The following is a 20,195-nucleotide window of genomic DNA, read 5'->3' as shown; positions in this document are numbered from 1 at the left end:
AATAAAGGCAGACAATATGAATTATGTACATGTGTATATATGTATATGTCTGTGTGTGTATATATATGTATACGGTGAGATGTATAGGTATGTATATTTGCGTGTGGACGTGTATGTATATACATGTGTATGTGGGTGGGTTGGGCCACTCTTTCGTCTGTTTCCTTGCGCTACCTCGCTAACGCGGGAGACTGCGACAAAGGAAAATAGAATAGAATAGATATATATAATGCGAGTGTGCATTTTGCAGTCTCCGCCTATATTAAGTTAGAGTGCAAATAGTTATCTATTCACATTTGGCGAGGCTGTCTTAATGAAAGAGCAGTCTCTTCAATGAGCAGTCTCTTCAATGAACTTTTCACTCTAAAGTCCATACTTTCCCTGCTACTGGAAGCGGTACCGCATTGGGCTGAAGAAACCTCTGGAAAAGAGGTTCTAGGTATATGGTTTGGTCATATGGAGAGAATGGGTGAGGAAAGATTGACAGGATATACCATGTAGTATACCCGGGTTGACGTGCATTTAATGGACTGAACCAGGGCATGTGAAACGTCTTGGGTAAACCATGAAAAGGTCTGTGGGGCCTGGATGTGGACAGGGAGCTGTGGTTTCGGTGCATTACACATGTATGACACCTAGAGACTAGATGTGAACAAAAGTAGCCTTTCTGTCTGTTTTCCTGGCGCTAAATCGATGAAGCAGGGGGTAACGTGGCGGTTTCCTGAGGGCCGGGGTAGCGCCAGAAATGGATGAGGGCGAGTATGAATATGTACATGTGTAAATATGTATGTCTGTGTATTTGTGTACATGTTGTGTATATATGCGTATATGGTACACACACACACTATATATATAATATATATATATATATATATATATATATATATATATATATATATAATGTGTGTATATGAGTGGATGGGCCATTCTTTGTCTATTTCCTGGCGTTACCTCGCTGACACGGGAAAGGGCGATCAAGTATTACTATAAATAATAAATAAATAAATATATTATATATATATATATATATATATATATATATATATATATATATATATATATATTGACCGACATGGCGGGTATAAAACATCCTATTCAAGGCCATCTCGCAGAAAATTATATATTTGGGGTTCCGCATGTTTATAAACCTACCTCTTAAAAGAAGAAAGGTTATAAGAGGAGAGTAAGACGAAAGGAAAAGGCCACAGCTTCGCTGTATGAGGAAAGGAGGTATCGTTTCAATATTAGTCCTCGTATGGCCTATCTCCATAGAGGAAAATAGGCAGCAGCAGCCTGACGCGTGCCAAAATTCAGTTTAAGGACATCATATCTTTAAAGTTCTCAATATCTGATCTCACAGTGCAGCTACTTAGTTTAACTCCCTTGGAATAGCTGAGCCATGGTTTTCAATTTGCAATATTAAATTTCCTACTGCCACGAAACCATGAAAGACTATACTTATACACTAAAATCGGAAGTTACTATAAAACAAATTGAGAAAACTTAAAAGCGGGCGGAAAATATAAAGTCAAGTCACTATCTGCAGGTGTTTCCAAAGGAGAACTTTATCATTTCTCAGGTCAAATATCTACATAGTGCAAAAACGGAGGGGGGGATGTTGCGTAACTTGAATGATCTGAGGAATAATAGCTTTGAACCAAACCAGACGGTGAAGCAGACGACCCTCCAAAGATCATATAATGCATCCTTGTATGCTATTATGAATCTCAAAGAATTGATGTCGAGAGTACGTATGTCCAGCTATTTGGGATCCCATTGAATCCTAAATGCCAAAGGATGGACAAACGAATGGGATATTGAAAAACCCAGCTCAAGAAGGGGCGGGGCTTAATCGGACGGTCGCGCAAGCGCAGTGTAACCAATGCAAACCTTCCTGTGCATAAGGTTTTCCTTACCAAAGCCTTTGAATGAAAACTAGGCAAGGTCTTAAGGACCAAATACAACGGACTCAAATATAGGTAACAAAGATCATACTTTAAAAGGCTTATTCAAATCTTGGATGGTGAAATACAAATCAGATAAAATATAGACAAATTCAAAGCTTCAAACTCTTCGATCTTTTCAGTTAATTCTATACGCCATTTGAGAACTTTATTGTAAAAAGACAATAACATGCACAACGTTCTTCTTTCAACTAATTTTATTTATTACTATTAAAACAAAATTTCAATCGACATATCATCTGAAGACCTTTCATACCTTAAAGAAACTATAAAAAAATCTGTACATATACAGATAATCGGATGGAAACGTGGCTTACATTTTTTTGTCAATTCCGAAAAATGATGTACGATGTACAGCATATTCCTATAACATATGATGTACAACATATTCCTATAAATGATGTATAATGTACAACATTCCTGTAACAAATGATGTACAACGTATTCCTGTAACAAATGATGTATGATGTATAGGTTAATCCTGTAACAAAAGATGTATCATTACACCATATTTCTATAACAAATGTATGTACAGCATATTCCTGTAACAAATGATGTATTATGTACAGCATATTCATATAACGAAAAATGTATAAAGTAGAGCATATTCCTATAATACATGGTGTATGATGTACAGCATATTCCTATAAAAAATAAATACTGAACTTATTCACTTTATTTCTATGGGAATAAAAAATACACAAAAATGCAAGCCACAAGTAGGAACATACTCAAGACTGGACTAACATGTATCGATAAAAGATCAACTTAATTCACGCACTGACAATCATACACTATTTGGGTGTTAAAGACAGTAAAGTTATTCATTTGTGTTTAATACTATTACCTATAACCATATGCGTTTTTTCTTACCTACGAAAATCAAAAGCAATTTTTTCTTACGAAAGTCAAATACGTAAGTCGCTCCCAATTACATATCAGGCCAGTTTGCAATTAACTATTTAATTCCTCATCTTCCAGCTGAATGGCTGCCTAAATTCGATAAGCCGTTCTTTAATCATCATTTTGTCCTACAATGGCATTACAAGTGTCAAGTACATTCTGCACGTTCAATTTCGTACAATTGAGTATTTACATTCTTAACCTAATAATTCACATTTCTATAAACAATTCTGGTACAATTCATTATAACTTTCTTGTTGCCAATCAGATTCACAGAAACACGCCCACCTTATGATGAAAGTTATCAATATGGCAAGGGAGCCTTCAATTGAATATGCCTTGATAATTCTAGAACTGAGTTACTTTTTGAGGTAGTAAGATTACTGCCGACCGCAAATGGGTGGTACATATTTCCCAACTTTGAGAAAAAAAATGAACGAGATATATCACAGGATGAGAGAAATTGAAAGATTCTATGGGGAATATGCAATCTGAAAGTTGAAGTCTAAGAACCCTGTGTGAACAGACTTTCTGGTAACACTTCTGATAGAGGACCTCACTAACCGTGATCCTGGAGAAGGAAGAAAATCAACTTTGGGATAGGCTTATCTAAAGATTATGCAAGCTTCACTGATAATCAAATGGCACAGCTATTCCAAGTCAGTCCGAAATGTCCAAATTCCTTATACCTAAAAATCTACGAACTTGTAACTCAAGCCCTTGAGCACCCACGACAGCAAGTATAGGCACAAGACAACATAGGTTAATCTTAATTACACTACTACTCGTCCAATAAGAGCACCACTAACGTACATAATCTGTTTATTCCAGTGACCTCAGATGAGCTGAAAATACTGACATGGGCAATGAACTTGAATCCAACCATCAACTCTTCAGTTTAAACTAAAGGTTACCTCGTTAACAGAATATTCAAGGTTAGTTAACTGATCAAACCGACTTATACTGGGCTATGTGACAGGAACACAATAAATCTATTTCAAGGTGCAACTTACATAAACAGAAAAAGCACAAAATAATAGCAATCCAGTAGTCAGCCGTGCGATACCATCTAAGCCGCCGATGATGAACAATTCCCTATACCTTTGCTTCATTTTGACGTACGAGATTATCTGTTGTGATATACTGAGTAACAAATACCGCCAACACTACAGACAGTGAAAGAACCTAACAGAAAGATTACATGTTATCATATGATCTATCAAGTCGTTGTCAACTCTAATTAAGCTGAATCAAACATTTACACATCATTTCTGTTCATACGACATTGAGATGGTTCAGTTTGTCCCTGTAGGTTTCACGGGCAGGGGCCGTTGGTCCCATCTCGGCGAGTTGGGAGTGTCTCCTACAACTTTAACCGGTACTAACGGCTTGTACTTCTTACTAATATTAAATCTAAATTGTAAATCGTCTTACCTTATGGCTCGGGGTAAATCCAATCAGTATATTGACCAATGACAACAATGTGTACAAACGTACTACATATATTTTTAACTTTAGCCACCACAACGATACCGCAACACTGACCAGAGGAAAGCTACTCCACTCTCAACATTTGGCGTACTGAGAAGGGTGGGTGCGCGGAACAAAAAGTAGTTCCCTGTGAAATGCTATCGGGTTTTGTGATTAAAGTATAACAGCTCTATCTTTTAAGGCACAATGTTCTGAAAAATTATACTTATGATATCAAAAATTGCAAATCTATGAAAAACATTTTAGAAACAGAACACTTAAATAGATATCCCTCCACGCCTAGCAAATGTGCCAAATCTACTACCATAATGCAGAAGAAAATTCTATTTGCCTACCTTTTAGTTTTCATGAAATGAAATTTCCTGAATAGATAAGAAGGCAATGCTGTTAACAGTATTCAATTGTGATTTACAATTACTGACGAACTAATTATTTTAATATTTTTTGTATAAGAAAATCAGTCAGATAATATACAATGATATTCAACCTCATGAATTGGATTAAGATGACATATCATAGTATGTCGGTATCCTGTAAGACAAACGATACAGAGTTAGAATGGACTACGATAAAAGTGATAATTGTATCCGCTACAGATAACATTTGCCGCTTCCCGCCACATGGACGTAAATTTGGCACCACCGCATTAGGTCTCATTTGAGAATGATGTCATTGACGCCTTCGAATACATGCACATACTATCGCCATTTCTATTTTCCATTTGAACTTTTGGAAAAAATATCATATGAACGGCTTATTTTTAATTATATTGATTCTGAATATTTGAGTTACAAGTGACAATTTTGTGTGCATGTGGGCAAAAGTTGGGGGGGCGTGGCTGTGAGTCATGCCGTGAGAATGCCTCTACTGTGTCCCTCATGTCATGATCAAGCAGCGAGGAAAAGCTTTCGAATGTGTAAACCGTTACCTGGTTGAAGAATTGTAAGAAAAAAAGGCACGAAATACATACATATGAGTAAATCAACCACTATCATAGTGATTTTAACAAGTAAGTCATCTTTTCCCCAAGAGGAAATACGACTTAATTGAAGGCGGTTAACGTGAAAATCGTTTACTAATTCGTGGAAAAAAGAGCTTTTTATGGTAACCTGATGAAATATACCATATCAGAGTATATTAGTATTTCAGCGTCAACATTAATAGGTTTAATACTTATCGTAAGAGGTCAATGTTTCGCAGTCGTTATACATATGATATATTACTTAATTGCCATAATACAACACAAATATCCAGGTATTAATATAAATTCGTACAAAATACATTTGCTAGAGTTTTCAGATAATATTAGATCAATGAGTCGTTTAAAGTCACATTTTAGCGCTGCCAACCTTCCCGGTCGTTCTTTAATATCCAGTGAACACTTCAGTGACAGTGACTCCAGCAAAACAGTTTGCGAAAATGTAGACGAAAAGTTCTTTATTGCATATTTTTTTTTTTTTTTTTTGCAAGCTACAAGCTACTTTAGCCATTGAATAAGTCTGGAGACAACGTATACAAGGAAGTAGAGGGTACAACCTAAGTCGTCTAGAGACAACATAGTAAGGAGCACCAGGCATACAAGAACAATCTCTAGAACTCACTTTCAGGCATAAGACAATATGGGAAAAACAAACGTAATAATGTGATAACAGATCCTATAAGGTTGTACACACACACATGGCCCTCCGTGGTGCAGTAATTAGTGTTACTGACCATGAATCGTCAAAAGTCCGCCGGGTTTGGACCTGCACAAGTTTAAAATCTGGGCGCGGCAGTTGACCTGCATCCAACGCAGGTGTTCAATCTCCCCTTGAGGCTAGTCGATGAATTGGTACTTTGCTTGGGTCGGGATGAGTATGAGTGTATACACAGAAGAGTAAAGATATGACATAACAAACCTCCAACAGCAAGGATCGAAACCGAGACCTCTGTCCAACAGGAGGGAGCGCTTCCGCTAGGATATGATCGCCCCTATAGGGTACTGACTATTCGAATACCCATCGCCTCACGTTGGTGAGCAACAGGGTCTACGCCGGTCATTTCCCATCAGGCTCACACAGCCAGCAAATATATGTAACTATATATATATATATATATATATATATATATATATATATATATATATATATATATATATATATATATTATCCCTGGGGATAGGGGATTAAGAATACTTCCCGAGTATTCCCTGCGTGTCGTAGAAGGCGACTAAAAGGGGTGGGAGCGGGGGGCTGGAAATCCCCCCCCTCTCTTTTTTTTTTTTTAATTTTCCAAAAGAAGGAACAGAGGGGGCCAGGTGAGGATATTCCAAAAAAGGCCCAGTCCACTGTTCTTAGCGCTATCTCGCTAACGCGGGAAATGGCGAATAGTTTAAAAGAAAAAAGAAAAGAATATATATATATATATATATATATATATATATATATATATATATATATATATATATATATATATATATATATATATTGGAAAGGATCATAGTTATGCGCCTGATCAAGTATACTCCTGAGTCCACGGGGAAAATGAAACACGATAAGTTCCCAAGTGCACTTTCGTGTAATAAGCACATCATCAGGGGAGACACAAGAGAGAAATATTACATTCAGTTGATATACATCGAAGAGACGAAGTTAGGACGCCATTTGGTAAATGTGATTGTCCAAGACGGACAACGAGCGTATCATAAACTTATTATGTGGACAAGGTGAATTGTTTACAAATTTTATCAACAGTAAAGTTATCCAACATGTATAGACCTTCACTAATATTAAGGTTATAATTCTTTGTGTATCTTATAATAGAAGACTCATTTATATTTTTCGTGTTACTGGAATTAGAGTTAATAACTGAGATGGCATTACTCCAGTCATTACAATAATCATAGTTTTTAATGTGATACACAAGGCATTTGATTCTTGTCCTCTTCTTATACTATATTTATGTTGCTTAAGTCTAACAGAAAGAGCCTTACCAATCTGCCCAACATAAAACTTAATTTCTGCATGGCACTTTATAAATGCACCTAGGAGATTTTTCTGGTGAGTTCCTGATTAAGATATTCTTTATAGTATTATTGTTGCTGAAGGCAACATTTACATCAAAGGATTTAAGCAACATGGGAAGTTCAGTAAAATTATCATCAAAAGGGAGAACTAAAAGATCCTTGGTGTCAATGGGAGGTTTAGGCACAACTCTATAAAATGATTTCCTTGCTAACTTAAGGGATTTATCAGTGAAAGCTCTAGGGTACTTTAACTTAGTGAAGGTCTATTCAAATTGGATAACTTTATTGTTGATAAAATTTGTAAACAATTCACCATGTCCACATAGCAAGTTTATGGTACGCTCGTTGTCTGTCTTGAACGACCACGTTTACCAAATGGCGTCCTATCTACGTCTTTTCGTTGAATATCAACTGACATTTTTCTCCCTTGTGTCTCCCCTGATGATGTGATTATTACACGAAAGTGCACTTGGGAACTTGTCGTGTTTCATTTTCCAGTGGACTCATAGGAATATATGTATAATGTAGGTTTGCGGCAGGGGTGTGTGATGTCTCCATGGTTGTTTAATTTGTTTATGGATAGGGTTGTTAGGGAGGTGAATGCAAGAGTTTTGGAAAGAGGGGCAAGAAGTGTTTTACATACCTGAGAGTGAACATGGCAGTGAATGGAAGAATCGAGTCATTGGGTGGGTAAGGGGACGAAGGTTCTGGAAGCACTGAAGAATGTGTGGAAAGATAAGAGTTATCTGAAAGGGCAAAAATGTGTATGTTTGAAGAAACAGTAATTCCAACAATATTATGTTGTTGTGAGGGATGCTGTAGATAAGGCTAGGTGGAGAAGGGAGGAGGTGTAGGAAATGAAATGCCCGAAAACAATATGTGGTGTGAGGTGGTTTGATTAAGTAATTACCGGTACAACCATCCTGGGTATCGGTTGAGTTGGTTACAGCTGAGTAGTGAGTGAGCCGGCACTTCAGTACTTGATCAAGCTGCTCTCCTTTGACCCAGGTAGCTGTCTTTACTTTCTACCTTACCCATACATGGACTGCTGGCATTTTGTCCACAAATATACAATCTCTTTTTGTCACACATAATGCTTGACACAACACTTAATTCACACAACTCATTCTTCTCAACATTTTTCTGTGGTGAGTGCCATTTGCTAGTCCTGCCTTTTGGCAAAATGTTAGGAGCAATAGATAGAAATAGTAGGTAGGAACATTAAACAGGGCATTATCATTAGGTGGATGTAGTTGGTAGGAACATAAGCTAGGAATATTAGGTAGAAGTAGTAGATTGGATTATTAGTTACACATTAGGTACTAGAAGTTGGTGGAAACATCAGGCAGGAGCCTCTGAAAACACTGCATTAGAATTGCCCTCTGTCAGTGGCCTGCTGTGTGTGAGAAACTAAAGGCTTAGAAGCAGCATCAAAGTTCAGCAGTTATGGAGACTCTTTTGGCATGGACACCACCTTGAGGTAGTTCCCACAGGGAACAGGCGACAGAGACATGGATAGATGGATAGACAGTAATGAAACGGTAAGAGAGAGGTTTGTTAATAAAAAAGACTGTGGTTGAGATAGCTGAAGAGGGTGAGCTAAAATGGTTTGGCAACATGGAGAGAATGAATGAGGAAAGGTTAACAAAGAGAATATATGTATCAGAAGTGTAGGGAACAAGGAGAATGGGGAGACCATATTGAAGATGGAAGGATGGAGCAAAAAACATTTTGAACAATTGGGGCCTGAATATGCAAAAGGGTGAAAGGTGTTATGAAAAACGTTGTTGGAACAATGTAACACCACTTGTGCGAAGTCTTTTTCAGTGGACGAACCAGGCATGTGAGTTCGGGTAGAACCATGGAAAGTCTGTTTAGCCTGGGTTAGGGATTGGGAGCTGTGGTTTCATGCATTACACATGAAGTTAGGGAAAGATTGTGGAATGATGCAGGCTTTGTCATCTGGTCGTGCCATAATGCTAATGCAGGAAACAAAGATTAAGTATAAAAAATAATCAAATGCTTTAACCAAGAAAATTACTGATTAGACTGGAAGTAGATTTAACAAATGAGACAATCTTTTGTTGTTGAAAAATAACTACCTTTTTCAATGCAGAAATGGTGCTCCGTTAACACAAAGGATCAATTTGTCCTTGTACAGAGTTCTGCTGTCACATCTGGGGTGGTTCTACCTCTGCATCCTCACTTGACAGAGTTGAGTCGAAAGCGACCCGACTTATAACCTGCCCCATGCTAACTTCCAAACAGGACCCACTTGCCCTACTCCGCAATGATGAGTCACTAACCCTCTTCGAGAGGTATTAACTTGGTTTTTGCCCGCGAGAGCTGGCTGCTTGTGTGCCCCCACCATGAGATACACTAAGCAGTACTCAGCAAGCTGCTGCATCACATGATTACTGTGTGGAAATAAGCAACTCAACGGTAAGCCACTTTGATAATTGCTTCTTTTCCCATGCATTGAAGCTTTGGAAATGTACAATCTCACGTCACTCCCAATAACTATGACCCAGCACGTTTTGACAGTTTTTTTTACTTCTTCCAAAATTTGTGAATATTTTCCCTTGTCTTTTCTTTTTTCCTTTCATAACTTTCTGCATATTTCAATTAAGGCCCAGCCTTGATGCGAACTTTTGCTCATGACTGGAACCTTAAAAGAAAAAAAAACCTGGGTTGGGTGTGGGTCAACTGACACACCCAGTTTCGAACCCACGTAACACGTACCACTACACCTCATAAGCTTGTTATAGTATGTGGGTGCATGTGTCTAAGTAATTATCCACACTCTGCACACACACACACATATCACAGCACTTTATGATCTGTGGTCCCAATCACTGGCATGGCCAAATTCCTGTGAGCTGCAAAAGCCTCATAAGGGATAGAAGGGATCCCTGGGGCAGGATGCAAGCAGTTAGTACCATATGGAGGGGGAGTCATGCACCCCTCGAGTCTCATACCTTGACCTTTCTCAAATCACTATACGATTTCTTAAACTTTTGTAGACTGTGCTTATTTACAGTTTCATCACTTAGCTCGTACCAATCATCCACTACTGATACTATAAAAGAATTTCTTTCTATCTTTTTCATCACATTTCTTACTTAATTTCTTATGGTTTCTGGTTGTTCTAACTTTGCATCTTTTGAAAACTTAATTGTCAGCATCATCAAACCGGTTCAAAAACTTGAAGATAGCTATCAAGTAATTATCTGCTGTTCTCTTGTCCATGGGTAGCAAGTTTATGATCTCTAGCCTCTTACTGTAAATCAGTTCTCTTAATTCTCATGCTATTTTTGCTGGCTTCCTTTAGGACCATCCATATCGCTTCGACATGTTTCTTTAAATTCAATAAGCACACTTATGAACCATATTATATTTTTGGCCTAATATATGGTTTGAGTAGTTTGCTTAAATTTTTTTAACCATATACTTGAAAGTAATTCTAATATTTACCATTAGACAAACTACCTCCCTTACAATACCCATAGGTTGGAGATCTAACTGCAACATTATGAACAATGTCAACTCTAATGCCCCTCTCACACAGAAATTACCGTGGCATTTCTGACTTGCATGTACTCATATTAGGACATTTTTCAATGTCTCCCAACCTCATTCTATCTATACAGGCTGAATTTCATCAGCTATGTATAAGGCCAGCTTTTGAAGTAAGGAAAGGTCCCCAAGTAAGATGATGCAGTCCTCATGTCTTTTACTTCCCTCATCACTTTAGTATCACCCACAAACATAATCAAGTCCAGTTTTTCTGTTATTTACAAAGATCAAGAAGAGCACATTTCCAGTAATGACCACTGTGGTATGCCACTAACGACCCCACCCAATTCTGAAAAGGCCCTTTATCATGCGTCCTGTGTTCTCTAATGTTTACACGAAGGTAAATCTTGTATCCACTGAAGAAGTCTCATCTTAGTTTTGCCTAAAGATTTTACCAACCTTCTATGTTTATGGGTCATAGCTGTCAATAAAGGAGCTGTAGTTTCAGTGCATTATATGACAACTGTGAAAGGATGTGAGTGAATGAGACGTTTTCTTTGTTTGCTCCTGATGTTACCTTGCTAATACTGGAAAAGCTGAACAAGTATGAAAGAAAAAATACATGCATAACCAGTCTTCAGTTCCAACCCAGCAAATATACACTTATCAGAAACAACAATACCCAGAATAACATAAGTCACACTCTTCTGCTTATGCTCTGGATATCATCCATCACTACAAGACTACAAACATCGCTTCAGCATGTCCCAAGACTCTTCATACCTACAACACCATAAAAAGGATATGAAGCACTTACAGCTCCACTGCCCTGCATTCTCTGCACATAGACACACACATCACAACACTTTATGACCTGTGGTCCTAAACAGTGGACATGGCCAGCTTCCTGACTGATATAGGAGCTTCATAAAGATAGAAGGGACTCTTGGTGCAGGGTGTGTGTGTGTGTGTGTGTGTGTGTGTGTGTGTGTGTGTGTGTGTGTGTGTGTGTGTGTGTGTCGTAAAAGATGACTTAAAGGGGGGCCTGGAAATCCTCCCCTCCTGTTCCTTAATTTTCCAAAAGAAGGAACAGAGTAGGGGGCCAAGTGAGGATATTCTCTCTGAGGCTTAGTCCTCTGTTAGTAATGCTACCTCGCTAATGTGGGAAATGGCTGTTGGAGGTTCGTATGTTCTATGAAGGTGCGTGTTCATATGCACTTTGCTCGTATATATACATATACATACATACATACACACACACACACACATATATATATATTTTTTTTATTATTATTATACTTTGTCGCTGTCTCCCGCGTTTGTGAGGTAGCGCAAGGAAACAGACGAAAGAAATGGCCCAACCCCCCCATACACATGTATATACATACGTCCACACACGCAAATATACATACCTACACAGCTTTCCATGGTTTACCCCAGACGCTTCGCATGCCTTGATTCAATCCACTGACAGCACGTCAACCCCGGTATACCACATCGCTCCAATTCACTCTATTCCTTGCCCTCCTTTCACCCTCTTGCATGTTCAGGCCCAGATCACACAAAATCTTTTTCACTCCATCTTTCCACCTTCAATTTGGTCTCCCTCTTCTCCTCGTTCCCTCCACCTCCGACACATATATCCTCTTGGTCAATCTTTCCTCACTCATTCTCTCCATGTGCCCAAACCACTTCAAAACACCCTCTTCTGCTCTCTCAACCACGCTCTTTTTATTTCCACACATCTCTCTTACCCTTACGTTACTCACTCGATCAAACCACCTCACACCACACATTGTCCTCAAACATCTCATTTCCAGCACATCCATCCTCCAGCGCACAACTCTATCCATAGCCCACGCCTCGCAACCATACAACATTGTTGGAACCACTATTCCTTCAAACATACCCATTTTTGCTTTCCGAGATAATGTTCTCGACTTCCACACATTCTTCAAGGCTCCCAGAATTTTCGCCCCCTCCCCCACCCTATGATCCACTTCCGCTTCCATGCTTCCATCTGCTGCCAGATCCACTCCCAGATATCTAAAACACTTTACTTCCTCCAGTTTTTCTCCATTCAAACTTACCTCCCAATTGACTTGACCCTCAACCCTACTGTACCTAATAACCTTGCTTTTATTCACATTTACTCTTAACTTTCTTCTTTCACACACTTTACCAAACTCAGTCACCAGCTTCTGCAGCTTCTCACATGAATCAGCCACCAGCGCTGTATCATCAGCGAACAACAACTGACTCACTTAACAAGCTCTCTCATCCCCAATAGACTTCATACTTGCCCCTCTTTCCAAAATTCTTGCATTCACCTTACTAACAACCCCATCCATAAACAAATTAAACAACCATGGAGACATCACACGCCCCTGCCGCAAACCTACATTCACTGAGAACCAATCACTTTCCTCTCTTCCTACACGTACACATGCCTTACATCCTCGATAAAAACTTTTCACTGCTTCTAACAACTTGCCTCCCACACCATATATTCTTAATACCTTCCACAGAGCATCTCTATCAACTCTACCATATGCCTTCTCCAGATCCATAAATGCTACATACAAATCCATTTGCTTTTCTAAGTATTTCTCACATACATTCTTCAAAGCAAACACCTGATCCACACATCCTCTACCACTTCTGAAACCACACTGCTCTTCCCCAATCTGATGCTCTGTACATGCCTTCACCCTCTCAATCAATACCCTCCCATATAATTTACCAGGAATACTCAACAAACTTATACCTCTGTAATTTGAGCACTCTCTTATCCCCTTTGCCTTTAAACAATGGCACTATGCACGCATTCCGCCAATCCTCAGGCACCTCACCATGAGTCATACATACATTAAATAACCTTACCAACCAGTCAATAATACAGTCACCCTCTTCTTTAATAAATTCCACTGCAATACCATCCAAACCTGCTGCCTTGCCGGCTTTCATCTTCCGCAAAGATTTTACTACCTCTTCTCTGTTTACCAAATCATTTTCCCTAACCCTCTCACTTTGCATATATATATATATATATATATATATATATTGGAAGAAAGTTAAGAATAAATGTGAATAAGAGCAGGGTTATTAGGTACAGTAGGGTTGAGGGTCAAGTCAATTGGGAGGTAAGTTTGAATGGAGAAAAACTGGAGGAAGTAAAGTGTTTTAGATATCTGGGAGTGGATCTGGTAGTGGATGGAACCATGGAAGCAGAAGTGGATCATAGGGTGGGGGAGGGGGCGAAAATCCTGGGAGCCTTGAAAAATGTGTAGAAGTCGAGAACATTATCTCGGAAAGCAAAAATGGGTATGTTTGAAGGAATAGTGGTTCCAACAATGTTGTATGGTTGCGAGGCGTGGGCTATGGATAGAGTAGTGCGCAGGAGGGTGGATGTGCTGGAAATGAGATGTTTGAGGACAATGTGTGGTGTGAGGTGGTTTGATCGAGTAAGTAACGTAAGGGTAAGAGAGATGTGTGGAAATAAAAAGAGCGTGGTTGAGAGAGCAGAAAATGGTTTGGGCACATGGAGAGAATGAGTGAGGAAAGATTGACCAAGAGGATATACGTGTCGGAGGTGGAGGGAACGAGGAGAAGTGGGAGACCAAATTGGAGGTGGAAAGATGGAGTGAAAAAGATTTTGTGTGATCGGGGCCTGAACATGCAGGAGGGTGAAAGGAGGGCAAGGAATAGAGTGAATTGGATCGATGTGGTATACCGGGGTTGACGTGCTGTCAGTGGATTGAATCAGGGCATGTGAAGCGTCTGGGGTAAACCATGGAAAGCTGTGTAGGTATGTATATTTCCGTGTGTGGACGTATGTATATACATGTGTATGGGGGTGGGTTGGGCCATTTCCTTCGTCTGTTTCCTTGCGCTACCTCGCAAACGCGGGAGACAGCGACAAAGCAAAAAAAAATAAAAAAAAAATGTATATATATATACATATTCTTTCTTTCTTTCATACTATTCGCCATTTCCCACATTAGCGAGGTAGCGTTAAGAACAGAGGACTGGGCCTTAGAGGGAATATCCTCACCTGGCCCCCTTCTCTGTTCCTTCTTTGGAAAATTAAAAAAAAAAAAAAAAAAAAAAAGAGAGAGGGGAGGATTTCCAGCCACCCGCTCCCTCCCCTTTTTGTCTCCTTCTACGACACGCAGGGAATACGTGGGAAGTATTCGTTCTCCCCTATCCCCAGGGATATATATATATATATTTTCTAATGTTTTATTTTGCATATGAGGGTAGGGTGGGTTGAATCAACTAAAAAGTAAATTAAGCTATGAAAAGCATCTAAAAGTCTCTATGTATATTTTATTGTCAGAGCCTGAAATAGAACTTTACTATACATTATATTAAATATCTTTTCTTTAGTCTATTTTTGGCTATTTTCAAACATAGCATGTAGCAATGTTCATACAATCAGTACTCCTAATTCTAGAAAACTGTTCTTTTAATGTATAAATGTTTCATTTATCTACTGTATCATACTTTATTTGGTAAACACTGGATGAAGGCAATAAAAGAATAAGCAAGAACCACAAACCTAACAGAATAATTAGTTTCTATATCTCCACCTGATATGTCATTTATGATGACATAATAAGATAAGGAAATATGTAAAACAATACCTAGTACAGAATATGTATGACTTGGGGCTTCCAGTCTCTCAGCTACCTCTGATCTTGATTGTAGAGGTGTTTACACTGCCTCCTGTAGGGTACCATAAATTACTGAAATGAATTCTAACCAGCATGGAGCCATCATTTTTCATACTTCCGGAAAACCTAGGAGAGGAAAGGCAGCACACTACGATGTCAGCAAACATCTACCTTGTCCATGTTATATATCACACTCATTCCTGGTGAAGAACCAAGTGTAATACATGCATATTCCAGTCTTGTAGATACTGGCACTCAAAATCATGCACCTCTTTATAGTTTCTAAGTCACTTATACCTTGTCTTGAAAGTATAAACTACAGTATTTTCCTCTTATGCTTGCTAAACTAGTACTACATAACTTTTCCTGTCATAATGAATGTAATATCACACAAAATGTACTAAAAAGTAAAAAAAAACTGGCTACAAAATCACACAAAACACTACACTACACGTAGGCCGGGTTGAGAACGAGGAGTGAGGTCTGACCTACACCACTCTGTAAGCTGCAGGAGTGGGTGGATATGTATGGACATATCACATGCGTGCCATAATTTTAGTTGTTTGGCATAATTTAAAGGCAGGTGAAAAACTGTAAATCAATAGGTTCCTTGGAATTTTGGTTTTGAGAGAATAGTCTGAAACAACCAAAACTTGAATGAATAAAGTCTGAAAAAGTCAGGTTTTTGTGTCTGATATAGTTCAAAGATCACAAATTTCTTTCATTAGAAGTACGTATCATAGGGACTGTTATCTTCAATTTTTAAAGAACTTTCCTTACTCCCTAAATCAGAATAAATTTTCACTTTCTGTTCAAGAAAAGTCAAAGATATTGTTTTAAAACAAACTTGTTGAAATAACTTTGCAGAGCCTGATACTCAGAGTCTGCAAACAGATTTTTACGTCAGGGTCTGGTGATCTGCAGCATTATATATCTCTTCATCATCACCATCATCTGCAGCTAGCGGGAACATTTCCTGATCATCATTATGGGACAATACCCGGTATTTTCGAGTTGCTCGCCTGCGTCGAAGCCTGTAAAAAATATACATACAATGATGTTTTCAAGTATCAACACATACAATTTCTTCTTATCCATAATTACAAGTTCTGTATTTGACTGCTACTTCATACAAAAGAGTAAAACTTACAGATATCAAAATTTTGAACATGAACTTTAAGAATCTCAGACATTTTAGTCTTCCTATAATTTACAACTCTGTTATATTAAGCTGTGGTTGTGGACAGGGAGCTGTGGTTTCTGTGGATTACACATGACAGCTAAAGAAGGAAAGTGTGCAGATGCAGCTGTTCTTCATTTGTTCCTGGCACTACCTCACTAATGGAAAAGGTGATCAAGCATGAAAAAAAAATGTTTTATTAAATTTTCTGGTATAAACACATCAGACAATTTAGATAAAACTCTTGCAGTAAAATGTCCTACATTGTTTAGCTTTTACCATACCAGACTGTGATTCTCTTTCAGTGTATGACCATACTTAATCCACTGTTATTACTCCCAAACCTTCAGGGAATACTAAATGCATCTAAAATACAGTATACTCTGTTAATATTTTCCTAGATTCACATCCATCAGATAACTGTGATTGAGTACTGTCATGCAGACCACAACATTGCAGGATAATTAGTCTGGAAAGCCAAGGTCTTAGGGAATAAAGATAAGGACCATTACCAAAAACGACTGCAGGGTTGGCAAATCAATAACTGTTTTGACAAAGTAAGAGTTAGGTGTCTGAGGACAGGTTGTAACACACTTTGTAAAGCTCTACAAATAGAAATTTTTTCTTTCACTTTATCATCCTTACCACAAAATCCTGTAGAGGTATGCTTACCTTAGGAGTTTGATGACTATGTAAAGAAGTACAATGGTGCCTACTCCAACAAACACATAAAAGCCACGTAAAACTGCTTCTGAAGATATTCCCTTGGGAGCTGGCACAGGTTTATGATCATCGGAAGGCTCAGTGCCAGTTTTATCTGAAGACATAACAATCTATTTATGATCAACTTACATGTTCCAACTCATTCTCTCTATATCTGTGTAATTCATACTACTTCGAAATAACATAGGGCATGCTTTAAAGGTACATAAGGAAGGGTGTAAGTTTGATATCAGAAAATAGATTTACACTGAGGCCTGAAGATATATGGAATTCTCTGCTATCTGAAGCTGTTAAAGCCCCATCAATGAATTATTTCAAGCATCATCTGGATAATTTCTGAGAGTATTAACCAATGTCTAATGAATTTTGAGCCACGATCATTTAACAGCGATAATGACCAGAAGATTAATCTAAACATAAGGGCATTTAAACCTGTCCTTAGCATTTACTTTGGTAAACCTTGGTTAATCATCTCAGCTGCTATGGATTTGGTGATGTTTTCTGAAGTTTGATCTTTTACTAGTGTTTAACCTACTTTTACATTTACTAACCCAAATTTCCCCAAAATTTGTAATTCATCACCATCTTACTATCAAAGGATCAAATAATATGCTTTTCATAAGTTCTAAACAAGATACAAAAACAGAAGAACAAACCATTCACTCTCAAAAGGTGGTGTTAATACAAAGCTAAATTGATAAATTACTTTTGTGGGTTCTGTTGGGTCTCCCTAAACAACGAACCACTGAACAGCACCAAATACTAGCAAAAACCACCAATGAATAACATAGAAACTATATACACAACTTGAGAAACAAAGAAGTCATTCAGAACAAAAGCATAATATATAAATGAGGCATCACAATCAAGTGAGATCTGTAGTAATATAAATAAGTTGAAGTGCTGCCAGGTAAAGCATGTTAACAACAGACTGTAAAGAATATATCACTATATCAGTAATACACTTGCTAGCCTATTAAGTTATAACTGGCTGCTTAGTTTTTTGTTTTTTTTTTAAAAAACGTGTTCTTTCATTTCATAAAAACTTTACTTGCATCACACCCATTTTTCAGAACAAGAAGTATGGTGTTCCACCATAATGGAGACAGAGGCAAACTCATAGAAATACATGCAAGAGCAAAGAGCCACAGATTATTAAAGTAAACATAAATTTCATTAGTCTGGTGGGTCTTCTATAGATTACAGGTGTATATCACGAACTCTAAAATTTTGCTATAGTGCAACCTGAAGTTAAGGAATACTGGCTTCTGTTGATTTCTGTGGGTGTTTCACCAACATTTACATTATTTCTTGATTTTCTATGTCCTCTGAACTACTGACAAGCCATTTGCAGTAAAAAAAAAAAATCTAATGCACTGAGAACAAGAAATATATAGATACCACTTTCGTTCACTTTCATCAAGAAATACAGCACCGTTGCTACACTAGTACTTGAACGCATTTTACCATGAACTAGTTTTTCCAATCCAGCTTACCTGTGTGATCCTCCCCAGCAGACTGTGCCTTGTTTTCATCATCATCCTTGGGTGTCTGTTCATTCTCAAGCTTCACACTATCAGTAACAGGGGTATGGACAGATCCAGGCTCACTGTTTTCAGTTACCGTATCAGTCTTTACAGCATCAACAGCAGATACTTCTTTTGATATTTTTTCGGTTCTGGGTGAAATTTTCCCACTGTCTGTTGATTTCTGATTTACCTCTGCTTGTCGCTTAACCACATGAAGATTCCTACTGCTCAGGCTAATCCCCCAACTTTCGGATGACAGCCATTCTTTGACAATTTGTGGTGATTCCTGAGCACCTTGCACACTCAAGGTAATTGGCATAATTATAAAAACTACAATTGTAAAGAAAAAAGGTCCACACAAAATCTTTGCGTTAGGGGCCCGGCATCCCGCATTGGTAAGACCATTCCTCTCAGAGATGGATGACGTATTGTGTTTCATTGTGGAAACCAAAAACTCGAAATCAAAACGAACTTAAAAGATATATGTTATTTCGGTGTCTCTGCAGACATACACATGACGTTGCACCACTCTTCCTAACGTGACTCTAAACGTCACACCTGAAACGTCAGTCGACCGTGTTGTCATTACAAAATTCAGGAAATATACACTTCTTAGGAAAAATAAGCTATACTCGGATTACTTCTTTATTTGTTATCAATTCTATATCGATATTGAAAAATGCATTTATTTATAATGCATCATTTAATTCATATTGAATCAACTCATGAAAATTTTGTCAGCACCGTCAAATGGTTCTTCTACATATATCTTTAAGTATTGCATGGCATTTAAAGATGGAAAATCTAATAGTTTGTAAGCATGAAAAGGTTTAAACCATTAGAATGTATTAATATCCATATACATATGAACGGAGGGAAATATATGTCAATGAACAAAGATGATATTTTCCGTAATAGCACGTTATATCCAAAGCAAAGCTACACGAACAGTAATACATTAAGAATTTACGATTAACTATATTAATAAAAAAAAATCTGCTCCCATGGAAAGTTCCAAGATCCTTGGGATTGGTAAGCCATATCTAACCAACAAAGGAAGAGAAACAAATCTCTCATTGCTAGTATGAGAGAGAGGTCAGATCGGGTCACTTGGAACATACTATCAATGCCCACCCAACCAACGAATACTAAACACTTTATAAACACCTATTCACTAAGAAGCTGCCCTTTCCACAAATATCCACACTT

At 38.0% G+C, this 20,195-nt stretch overlaps 2 protein-coding genes and 1 long non-coding RNA gene across 11 annotated transcripts in view; 1 reads left to right on the top strand and 2 right to left on the bottom strand.

The window, feature by feature from the left end:
• beta-Spec (spectrin beta chain) overlaps positions 1–4,453 on the bottom strand; it is a 211,948-nt gene extending 207,495 nt beyond the window's left edge. For 7 of the 9 annotated variants that reach the window (XR_011714208.1, XR_011714212.1, XR_011714209.1 and 4 more), the window contains exon 1: positions 4,302–4,452. The gene's annotated coding sequence lies outside the window, so the exon portion shown is untranslated. Of the gene's footprint in view, positions 1–4,301 lie in introns of all 9 variants that reach the window. The other 2 variants (XR_011714206.1, XR_011714211.1) reach the window with 1 other exon arrangement.
• The window catches only part of LOC139755946 (uncharacterized), a 25,906-nt gene extending 9,349 nt beyond the window's left edge, over positions 1–16,557 (top strand). The window contains exons 2-3 of the long non-coding RNA XR_011714224.1: positions 3,699–3,802; positions 16,422–16,557. This is a non-coding gene — a long non-coding RNA (uncharacterized lncRNA). The remainder of the gene's footprint in view (positions 1–3,698; positions 3,803–16,421) is intronic.
• LOC139755930 (uncharacterized) lies at positions 9,950–20,195 on the bottom strand. Its single transcript, XM_071674705.1, has 3 exons — positions 18,954–20,195; positions 17,407–17,551; positions 9,950–16,588 (listed from the first exon to the last, which is right to left on the bottom strand). Exons 1-3 carry the CDS (start codon positions 19,423–19,425, stop codon positions 16,453–16,455), a joined length of 753 nt encoding a protein of 250 aa, XP_071530806.1. The 5' UTR covers positions 19,426–20,195; the 3' UTR covers positions 9,950–16,452.

The sequence above is a fragment of the Panulirus ornatus genome, chromosome 2 (genome assembly GCF_036320965.1).
Source record: "Panulirus ornatus isolate Po-2019 chromosome 2, ASM3632096v1, whole genome shotgun sequence".
NCBI classification, from domain to species: Eukaryota; Metazoa; Arthropoda; class Malacostraca; order Decapoda; family Palinuridae; genus Panulirus; species Panulirus ornatus.
This window is presented reverse-complemented; position numbering and strand designations above follow the sequence as displayed.

What these genes read in the sequence shown, in the direction of transcription:
- LOC139755930 (XM_071674705.1), bottom strand. Translation starts at nt 19,425, where the DNA reads ATGAAACACAATACGTCATCCATCTCTGAGAGGAATGGTCTTACCAAT. An exon ending in TGCTGGGGAGGATCACACAG is followed by an intron (nt 17,552 to 18,953) that starts GTAAGCTGGATT and finishes TTATGTCTTCAG; the next exon opens with ATAAAACTGGCACTGAGCCT. An exon ending in ATAGTCATCAAACTCCTAAG is followed by an intron (nt 16,589 to 17,406) that starts GTAAGCATACCT and finishes TATTTTTTACAG; the next exon opens with GCTTCGACGCAGGCGAGCAA.